This window comes from Grammomys surdaster, unplaced genomic scaffold, assembly GCF_004785775.1.
Source record: "Grammomys surdaster isolate TR1022 unplaced genomic scaffold, NIH_TR_1.0 267, whole genome shotgun sequence".
Taxonomy (NCBI): Eukaryota; Metazoa; Chordata; class Mammalia; order Rodentia; family Muridae; genus Grammomys; species Grammomys surdaster.
This window is the reverse complement of record NW_021604708.1, coordinates 3,235,090-3,246,347: the sequence shown is the minus strand read 5'-3', so window position 1 is coordinate 3,246,347 and position 11,258 is coordinate 3,235,090. Positions and strand designations below refer to the sequence as shown.

Genomic DNA, 11,258 nt, shown 5'->3' with positions numbered 1-11,258 from the left:
CCTTGCCGCCGGTGGACTTGCGAGCGGTCTGCTTAGTACGAGCCATGGCAGATAAAGAGAAAACAGTAGACGGACGCTAGCCACGCGGCTATTTATGCTGGAAAGCCGCTGCTCTGATTGGATCCTGGCCAGCAGCATTTAGGCTTCCGTCGGAATTTGCGGAAGTGCATCTAGGTATTGACGATTGGCTGATTCTAGTAGTGCGATGTTTGATTGCTAAATAACCAACGGTAATTCCGCCCCCTTAAATAATAAGGCTCTAAACGGTCGTTTGTGAGACTCTTAAGCCCGGAGACATTTCACGGACGAACGTTACTCGTGTCGTCTTCCGGTTTGAATTTCATTCATTGTACACAAATCATGTTCCCGGAACAAATTACTCCAGAATTTTAGTTAAACCATTTCCCTGCCTCGGCCATTTTCCCGCTAGTTATTTCTCATATACATATCTGGAAATTACTAATGCAGCTTATCTGGCGGCGATTACCTGTCAGGAGCCATGCTGATTTCCAACTCCAGGTTCCCAGAGCCGTTCTCCACCTAGAAAAACTCTTCGGGCCTGTTATTTTCCACTTGTTATTGTCATAGATATGAGTATAGTTTTTTATGTTTAAAATGTAAATAAAATTTCGAGAGACCACGATCGCTTTGTTTTGTGTTTGAGCAGAGTGAGAAACTACCCCAAACCTCAATAAAGACGGCGGCGCGGTGTTTCTGAAGGTCCTTTGTGTTGTCTTGCGTTTCTTCTCTGGAGACCTGAGGCTGCGAGACAAATGATACTTTGTTCTTGCCCACATTATAGAACTTTCCTAATTTTCCGGCACAAACGGGATAGTGACAGCTTATTTTTAAATTAGTATATGGTCGGTTAATAGCAAGTATAAAAAGAATGGACAGGGTACAAAATTAACCTAGTGGTGGTCGAGCAACCTACACTATCCCTTGCAAAACAATCATTTCTTTCACCCTCCTCACAAGGTTTTAGAAATTTGGTCCAATCAGAGTTTAGATTGGTTACTCCTCGTTTGCATATTCCTGCAGCGAATAGTATTGTTGGGAAGAATCTCAGTACTTTCCTGTCATTTTACCAGGTCCAAAGTGAATATATATGATTTTTTTTTTCCCAAGCATCTTTCCATAGAGAGTGCTGGGAGACATGACTATCCTTATAGCACATCTTTTATGAGCTTTAAACTGGTAAATTGTAGTTGAGATATCAATGTTTATAACTTGCTAATAACCGCCAACATGTTTGTAAGTCCCAAAGTGAATATACATTATTGAAGTGTGACACTAATGTTAACCCACTATATTATCTAGTTTGCATAACAGGTTTAAAAAAAATTCAGTAGCTTTAAACTGAATAGATGCACTTTCTTCTAGTTTCTGCTCCTCTGGGTATGGCTTAACCAGGTCTTTGTGGGATTACAGTGAAAATGTGGACTATAGTTGAGGTTTCCTTGATATCCTATTGGAGAAGAATCATTCTGACATTCTAAATGAAGTAATTCAGATGGTATTTTGATTTATTTATTTTCTAAGAACTGTTATTGTAGTAGGTATAGGATAGGGTCCTAGATCTAGGAATAAAAACAGGAGGCAGTCACAGGGACTGGTTAATGTGTGTGTACGGGCTGGCCAGGTTGTCATATGTATGGGGAACTGAGCATCTCACATGTGGCCTTTCCTCCTTCTTCCTCTCATTCTAGCAGTCCCCAGGTAATAATTTTAAATTTCCTACCATATTATAGATATCTAGGTATGAGAGACACACAAACCAAAGATCATAAAATAGACTCTGTCTTTCTATAGTCCTTGTTATGTCTGTTTGTGAGCATCAGCTCATCAGAATCCTGCATTTGCGTTAAGGCTGATTTCCTCAGAAGCCTGGGTAGCCTGTCTTTGATCAGAATTCCATAACAGTCGTTTTGTTTTCTGGCAAGGTGTCAACTGGAGTCCCTAAAAGGCTTATCGATAGCAATAGAGAGTTGGTATTCCAAAGTCAGATGGTTATTGCATAAATAATTTTATATGCTAAATTATGTTGATTTTTATCTTCTTTGTTGAATTATACAAGTAAAAATAAGGCATGAATCCAGTTCACTTTAAGGCTATGGGTCATATAAGATTGAAACCTAGGAGGGTTGACTTAAGGAGAGATGTAGCATTCTAACTTTGTTAGGGACAAAAGTCAGAAGAAACTTTACTAATCTGAAAACAGGAATGTGTTGAGACAGGGGATATTTTGAGATGCTTTTAAATATTTTTCTGTCACAATCTTGTATAAAAACTACAGAGGGGAGATAGAAGATTGAATCCATCATGACCCAATTTCCTAATTTTTCAACTATGTTCTCTGTGATGATGATTCTCAAAAGAAAGATATACATCAATACATAGCACATGAATTAGGAGCCCTCAGAAATCAAGACCCATAGAGGACCTAACTGCACACTTGGAAAGATTCAGTTCAGATTAGGTCATAGTGCTTTTTATGTGTACTCTATATAGCTTGTAATACATTTTGTTTTCCCTTGATAAAAATGAAACACATCTCCTGCAGGCACAAGGTGGGGTGTTGGTTCCTGCTTGGAAGCAGGAGGAGACAGTGTAAGTGACTGTGACTTTCTGACAGCTGCTGTTCTGTTGTTTTTTTCTTTTTCTGTTTTTAAAGTATGTGTATGGGTGTTTTACCAGCACGTGTATACATTGTACTTCATGCACGCAATGGCCTTAGAGACCAGAAGCGGGCTTCAGATCCACTGGGACTAGAGATGGTTGTCAGCTACTAAGTCTGTTTCCGGACCCTAACCTGTCCTCTGAAAAAACAGTATGTGATCCTAAGTGCTGTGTCATCTCTACTTCCCCAACAGCTTTTATTTTTCTAGTGTCTAAATGTAGCTGTAAAAAAATATGTCCAAGTTTCCTATTTGGGCCTTTTACCAGGTCAGATTTGGTGAATTGCACTGCTGCACCCAACTGCAGACAACTGCACCCAAAATAGTCAAGTGCTTTGACACCCTACTATACAGGCTCAGTTAGAAATTCCCAGTTATGCCTACTTTACATACCACACTGAAGATAAAGAATATGGGCAGAAGTGAGAGGGGAGGGCTCAAGAAGCAAACAGCTTTTTACCCAGGACTTCCGGGACCAAACCTTAATGGCCTGAGTGTGAGGAGACAGATTGTGTGGCATGTTCTTGCTCATTTTTTTTTTAAATTAAACACATTCAATTTTATATGTGTGGGTGTTTTGGTTGCATGTATGTTCACTGGTTATATCCAGAGCTCAGTAGAAGCCAAAAGAAGGAGTCAAATTCCCTGAACTGGAGAGACAGACAGCTTTTAGCTATTGTGTCATTGCTGGGAATTTAACCTCAGACCTCCAGAAGAGCAGTCAGTGCCCTTGATCTTTCAGCCAACTGTCTAGTTCCTGTTCAGTCATCCTTTTTTATTGTGATTCTCGTCTACCCAGAACTGAAGCCATTGTCCACAGCAAGTTAATATGTATCTTGAATATTCAATTTGCTTAAAGTTTGTGGTCAAATGTATGAAATCATGTTGGTGTGTGTTTGAAATGCGTATCTGAAATTCATGCCTGCCCCTCAGACAGTGCTCTTAAATATACCAGGTATGTCAGTTTTCCTCGAAAATGAAGGTGACTATTTATTTGCTTACTAAGACAAGAGATGTGGCAGCAGGGACAACCATTAACATTTATATTCTTCAAATATGAAATGTCAGTAAGATGTGCATTATTTGAAATTTTGGAGTCACATCCCTTTCCCAAGTGTATTTTCTTCAGGAAGTACAAAGCTGATTCTTTTGAATAGACTGTCACCTTAACCCAGTGACCTTAATGGCCTCTGCATTTACATTTCATTGTGTAATCCAGGAGGTCCTTCATTTCCTCTTTCAGCCTTCTGTGTGGTAAGACTGAATGAAGTCCGAGTGAAGTGGACATTTTTGGTTTCTTTGGAAACAAACTCAGCTGTGTCATGTGATGTTTTTCTGGAAATTTTGGTGAGGGGATGTTTTGTTGAAGCAGACAGATGAGAGGCCATGTCTTAGTGTTTTACTCCTGTGAACAGATGCCATGACCAAGGCAAGTCTTATAAAGGATAACATTTAATGGAGGCTGGATTACAGGTTCAGAGGTTCAGTTCATTTACCTTAAGGTGGGAGCATGGCAGGATCCAGGCAGACAGAGTCAGGCAGAGCTGAGAGTTCTACAACTTCATCTGAAGGCTGCTAGCAGAATACTGGCTTCCAGGCAGCTAGGGTGAGGGTCTTAAAGCCCACATACACAGTGATACACCTATGCCAATAGGGCTACACCTTCTAATAGTGCCACTCCCTAGCCGGAGCATATACAAATCATCACAGGGCATGTGAAATTTTGCTGGAGTGGATGCTTGAGACAACCACACAGGGCATGTGAAATTTTGCTTGGAGTGGATGTTTGGAAAGAGTGTAAACGGAACTCCACAAACAATGAAAGGATGCTTCTGTAGTGTGATCCCATGCAATGCTTTGCTGGTCTTTGCTGGTCTTTGTTGGTCTTTGCTGGTCTTTATTTGTCTTCAGTTCATAGAGAGAAACTGCCAAAGAACTTCTCGAGATATTCTGACTAGTTCTTGCTGCTTCAGTTGACTCATGCTGATTTAGCTTTGAAGTTTCTGCTGGATGGTACCAGTGTTTTCCATTGGACTGGACTAATGAAGAGTAGAATCTCCCCAAAGAAATACTTCTTCTTCTTCTTCTTTTTTTCTATTGAATCTGTTTTAAAAATGTTCCGACATGCGAAGGTGCTATGCCAAAGGACAGCACACAGGAACTGCAGTCACCACCACAGGCATTAGCTGGCTACTGCCATCCCATGGAAGTCAGAGGAGAACAAGAATTCCACAGCTCACGGAGATTTCCAATATCAGTAATAAGTCAAATCAGCACAGAACACATCAGTGGGCAGCATCACAATGGGAAGAAATCTGATGTCTCCATGACAGAGCCATAAATACAAACTGACAGCAGGGAGCTGGCTGGTCCTGGATGGCTCACCATTTGGGAAACTCATGGTTAATTAATGACCACTGGAGAAGTTGAAGTGTACTGATTTCCAGGCACCATCCTCTACCCTGTCTCGTGTCCTTCTTATCTTGAGCACTCCGACAAGCATCAAGCAGTCTGTAATCGGAGAACAGATTACTGCAGTGTGCAGAGCAGGTCATCCTGTCTGATTAAGAACGTCCTCTGCAGTGGCATTCACAATGGATCAAATGTTTTCAGGCTTAGAGCTCAGCCACACGGGGCTCTTTCCCAACCTCCTTGCCCAGGAGGCAGCGATCACAGAGGACGCCACGACTCCCCTTGCACACAGTATAAGCCAAGGGGTCAGAGCGGAAGAGCAGCTCCCCGGGGCGCAGTGGAGCCACAGCGCGCAACCCATTTTCCCGGTCGGCAGTCGTGAATTTTTCCACCTTCAGTGCCTCCATCCTTCCTCAGATCCACACCTCAGACCAGAACGGCACCCCTCAGCTTGAGTCTTGTGTTTTCTGACTGCCCAAAGAACTACTTCTAAACAGGTCCACAAACCTCTTTTTCTGTTAATCTATTTGCTCCCAACCTCTAGTCATTGGGCTAGAAGGGAGGTTGAAGCATTCAAATTTCCTAATTAAAGTAGGTTTAGAGAAAATTCTAAGCCTATACACAAACTATTTTTAGTTTTTAGATAAATTAAACCTAAAAATTTATTTTTATTTATTTTTTATTTGAAAAAAGTGTGTGTGTGTTGTGTGTGTGTTGTGTGTGTGTATGCAGTTGCCCGTGAAGTCTAGATGAAACTGTCAGATCCGTTGTCACTGATGTAAATTCTAGGATTCAAATTCTGATCATTTGCAAGAATAGTAAATATTCTTTCTTAACCACTGAACCATCTTTTTGGCCTCCTAAAATTGATTCTTTAAACAGTTGGCATCAGTGAGTCTTTAAGTTTTGTTATGTTGAAGAAATAATTGTGCAAGGCCACAGTTATTTCATGAATAAAGCAAAAGCCACAACACAATTTAATTTTGAGAAACTTGGCAAAGAGCAAGAAACACAGAGGTAGGATAAGTGAGGGTTAATTAGCTTGGAGTCTGGTAAGAATGAATAGCAAAAGTAGCTACTGTCTGATGAACTGATGAAGTAGATGCCCAGGAGTTACACTAGATTTATGAGATTCTCAGAGAAACAGACACCAAGGCATTTCTTTCTCAGTGCATTTTTTGTATTTGCACACAGACTCGGCACCTTTAAATCTAAAGGCTGTTACTAAAACATGGCAGGATTGTGAAGGAAGAGGGGTTGTTTGGAAGACTGTGAAGTTCCAGGCACACATATGAACACTGACCTGACCACAATGCTCCCACTTTGTCCCTCACCCCCCTAAATTATGATTATAGGAGAATTCAGATATTTTATGTTACTGGGTTTCTTTCTCTCTTTCTTTCTTTCTTTCTTTCTTTCTTTCTTCCTTTCTTTTCTTTTTTTAGTAAAGATATACAGTTTGGGTAAGATATCTTAAAACTGGGAAACATGGAAAACTCTGTTGTGTAGCACAGAAAGGCTAAGGCCACAATGGGATTACAGAGAAATAGAGCTCTTCATTTTTGTCTTTACTATTGATACAATCAAACATTAGGTTACTTTTTACCTGTAGTATTTTAATTATGTAGCAATGCAAGTTATTATTTGTAAGTGGAACAGACAGTATTCCAAAGATCAGAGCTGGCCAGATGGTTCATCAGGTCCATACCTGAGGATTTCAATTTAAACCCATGGAAGCCACATGATGGAGAAGGAGAATGGAATCTTGCAGGCTGTCCTCTGACCATCATATTCTGGCCAGCTTTTGTGTTTGAGAATACACACTAAATACAGAAACAAAGAAGTAACAACAAAAGCGAAGAACTTCAATGATTACTGGCTTACCGAAAGATGCTTTTGTTTCATTTTAGGTTAGCAGCATTTTATCCTTGTTTAAAAAGCTAGATAAAACATTTCAGTTTCTGAAATGGCTTAAGACTTTCATAGCTTTTATCCGTTTTATTGATTTGATCTAGAAGAAGCTCAAAGTGATAGAATTTTTGTTTAAAGGATTTCCTAACAGATTAGTTAGGAGACCTTAAGTAACCCAAAGTAGAATTTAGCTAAGGGAGTTCTGCCTCCAAAATCCACCAGAGATAAGTATGCTAACCAGGCCTATTAAAGATAAGCAAAATTTAGGATACTAGAATGCTAATGTTTATTTACCAATATTGACCCCAATTAGGTTTTTCTTTCCATAACCAAAGAAATTTACAACCTACCCTTATGCTCATCCCTAGTATCAAAGAACATACTTCTAAGGGGCAGCCCTAGGGGGCAGTGCAGAATCACAACCATCATTCAGTCCTGGTCTGCCATTAAGTCTCCTGTGCTCTTATCAGGAAAAGCATAATTCTGTCAGGTGGGGAAGATGAATTTGGGTAATAACTATTCAAAAAGAACAATACTGGTGTACTTAAGAAGTAATTCTGACAATATATTTGTTGTAAATTTCCCCACTATCCAAGTGACCACACTTATGGTTTCCTTTCTCTTTTTAAAGTGTTCAAAGTGTAACCTGAGGCTGGGATCTGAAAGTGATCTAAGGTTGACAATGTATGTGGAATGCAAAAGTCTAAAGTGTATATAAGTTAGGAAAATCTTTTATTTATTGTCAGCATCATTAGCAATAGCTGGACAAGGGCTATGTATATTAAAAAGGACCCACTCCCCCTTAATATTCTCTAAATATTCAGAGTGATTTGTCACTGGGAAGGCATATTAATATTAATTTGAGAACAAATTAAGTAAATATGCTCTTTGATTCCTACTTTAAAAATCAATTATAAATTTGCCTATAAATTTACTCTACAGGCCTAGAAATGATAGAGAAATATATAGTTAAGATTAAAATGTGAATAAAAGTTAGAAAATAAATTTTGCAGACAATGACCATGGGAAGGTTAAGGCATTTCCATTCTGAGAGTGGTTCATAAGTCATCTTAAAAATGCTCTGATATTTTCTCTGTATCTTGAAGATTGGACAGTCTTTGAACAACTAACTATGTTGATGGTCTTCAATAAGAGAGGTATATGAGGATCAGGAAGGTAAAGCTGCGGGTGCTATCTTCTTATTCTACTTTAAGTTTAATAATTAATCAAAATAATGAGTTAAAGAAGTATGCCATTGACTTGACTGATGGCAAGGAAGTGATTATGATGGATGGTTCTAGTTTTTTTCAGGTTGCTTAGCTCTGGAAATTGAACAATTTCCAATTCCTAGGTTACACTGCCATTGTTTGCCTGAAGGAGGTGGAAGATGCAAATTCTTTATATGAGGATGTCAAGAAAAGGAACTCTGGACATCATGGAGTAGCTCTAACTTCTGTTGAGAAATATTTGAAGTTTGGAATTAAGGGCATCATGGAATGTATTTTCTTTCATTGTAATATGAATGTTTAGTCTAAAAGGTTTCCTGATAGTATTCAGAAATGTTTTAGGCGCTCATGGTTTCAGTTTATTTGCTAAGCCCCACACCCCCAATTGGTGCTTTGAGATTTTCACTTGAAAGATCCTGACAACTGACACTTTGTTTCATTCCAAAGCACAATTATCATTTCCCATAGAAAAAAATAACAAAGAGATTACAATATAGCTAGGTCACAGGGTAGTAATTATTTCTGATAAATGTTTGCTTGTTTGACCACTTTTTCAACTAGTCCCCGATAATTACACAGACACTTGATAATCTACATTCTTTTGAGCCATGTAGGACTTCCTAGTAATTTTCTCAATGAGGAATTACATAGTACAAACATGTCTATTTTGTACTTAGAACTTAATTATTTGCATTTCATACCTCATGACTGTTATAAGTGAAGGCACAGGTTTTCTTTTTGTTTCTGTTTTCTTTGAAAGAAGGTGGGCCTTTACTGTGCAGGCTATTGAGGCCTACCTCCTGGACTGGAATTCGATTACAAATTGATTTCTTTTGCCCTTTCTAGACTTTACCACAATGATTGTAGTTATAAAGGTTTCAAGGTTTCTTATAACTGAACCCACCATTGTCCAATCTCCCTTTCATTGTTAATACATAGAAACAATTCCAGTCACACTCCTTGTCCTGTCAATATCTTTAACTCTCAATAAGACAAAGTGATTCTTGCCTATAGTCCCAGAACAAAGTAGGGTAAAATAGGGAAATTGCTATGAATTGGAAGCTAATCAGGGGTATAAGGTAAGTTCCAGGGCAGCCAGGTCTGTAGTGATATTGTCAGTGAATAATTGAATGGATGAATGCATAAATAAAACAGATTTGTACATTGAAGCTGTAGAGATAGGTCAGCGGTGAAGAGCATTTGCTGCTTCTCCAGAGACACGAATTGGAATCCAGTACCCATTTCTGCCTGGCAGATAACATCAGCATATAACTCTACACTGGGAGATCTGAGACTCTCTTCAAGCCTGTGAGGACACCAAATACATGTCAAAAACACACACCCTTTAACATAAGAATAAAAAAATCCTTTGAAATATGCACATTAATGCAAGTAATGCGTGTTAAGTAGTAGCTGGACAGTAATTTACCATCTGACTTCATTTTTAAGTACTTGAAAATTTTCAGTCTCAGTCTTTGAACTGATCAACTTTCATAAATAATGAGGTAGAATTAATCAAGACTGAATAATTAAAACAAATCAAGTCCATTTTATTTTTAATGAATACTGGCTTTGAGTCCTTAGTTTTTTCTGAGGACTAAAAGCTCCAAACCCTCCATTGGCTGGGCATAGTTGTCCTTGCCTTTAAGCTTAGCAATAGGGAGGTAGAGGCAGGATCTCTGTGAGGTCGAAGCCAGTCTGGATAATTCAATGAGTTCCAAGACAACCAGGGCTACATAGTAAGACCTTGACTAGAAGACAATCAACAAAGCAATGAAAAACCAAAAGCAACCCCTCATTAAGTTATTGACAGGGCTTTTCTTTTTGTTCTTTTCATATTTTTGGCTCATTTTACCTATGCTGTTGTCAGATTATGTGCATACCAACATATATACTAACCACGTTGCCAAATTATCACAAATCTGGTGTTTCATGCCAATTCTTCCTTGATACCCTTGGCAGAAAGGCAACCTGATGGTCCCGTTGTTCATATGCACACATATACAGACCAGAACAATTAACTCGTAGGCAAAATGACCAACTTAAAATAATCGAACCCTTCCTTTACTGTTCATTTCTTTATGCTATTGAGTATTAAAGACAAACCTTAGGACATGTAAATCTACTTCAAGCTTACAGTATTTTCAGCACTTTGTTGGAATAAGTGGATGGCTCTGAAAAGAGCCTTTGTTTTCAATTCATGCTCAAGAAGACATTATTTTCCCTTGGCCTTGTGGTGGCTCTCGGTTTTCTTGGGCAGCAGCACGGCCTGGATGTTGGGCAGGACGCCGCCCTGCGCGATGGTGACGCGGCCCAGTAGCTTGTTGAGCTCCTCGTCGTTGCGGATGGCCAGCTGAAGGTGGCGCGGGATGATGCGCGTCTTCTTGTTGTCGCGAGCCGCGTTGCCCGCCAGCTCCAGGATCTCAGCCGTCAGGTACTCCAGCACGGCCGCCAGGTACACCGGGGCGCCGGCGCCCACCCGCTCAGAGTAGTTGCCCTTGCGGAGCAGCCTGTGCACGCGGCCCACGGGGAACTGTAGGCCGGCCCGGGAGGAGCGGGTCTTGGCCTTGGCACGAGCCTTGCCACCCTGCTTACCGCGTCCAGACATGGAAGTAGAAATGATGGAAACTGCAACCGTGAAGGAATCCCAGGATGCTCTGTCAACACAGGGGAAATGAGAAGCTACTTATATTCTTAGATGGAAGTGGAAAATGTGAAGTGTGATTGGTTAAAAACATATTTCCTCTCCAGCCAATAAGAGAGAAGATGCAATATGGTCTAATTTGCATAATGGTGTCACTAACTGGTCTTCAAATCATAGTTGACTACTTCTAAATCGCTGATTTGCATAGAAGCTCTATAAATACCCAGGAACCAGGACTCGACCACATTGCATTTTCTGGTTTTTGTTTCTGTTTGTTACTGTTTTTTTTTTTTTTACCATGCCTGAGCCCGCGAAGTCCGCTCCAGCCCCGAAGAAGGGCTCCAAGAAGGCCGTGACCAAGGCACAGAAGAAGGACGGCAAGAAGCG

General features: G+C 40.0%; 2 protein-coding genes across 2 annotated transcripts in view; one reads left to right on the top strand and one right to left on the bottom strand.

Annotated features, from left to right (window-relative positions):
- LOC114628358 overlaps nt 1-11,258 on the top strand; it is a 53,488-nt gene that overhangs the window by 31,274 nt on the left and 10,956 nt on the right. Inside the window, exon 7 of the mRNA XM_028776340.1 lies at nt 10,581-10,715. Coding sequence (XP_028632173.1) covers nt 10,581-10,715 — 135 coding nt within the window. The remainder of the gene's footprint in view (nt 1-10,580; nt 10,716-11,258) is intronic.
- Nucleotides 9,754-10,850, bottom strand: LOC114628308 (histone H2A type 1-B/E). The gene has a single exon (XM_028776273.1). The coding sequence runs from the start codon at nt 10,833-10,835 to the stop codon at nt 10,443-10,445; it is 393 nt and encodes a 130-aa protein (XP_028632106.1). The 5' UTR covers nt 10,836-10,850; the 3' UTR covers nt 9,754-10,442.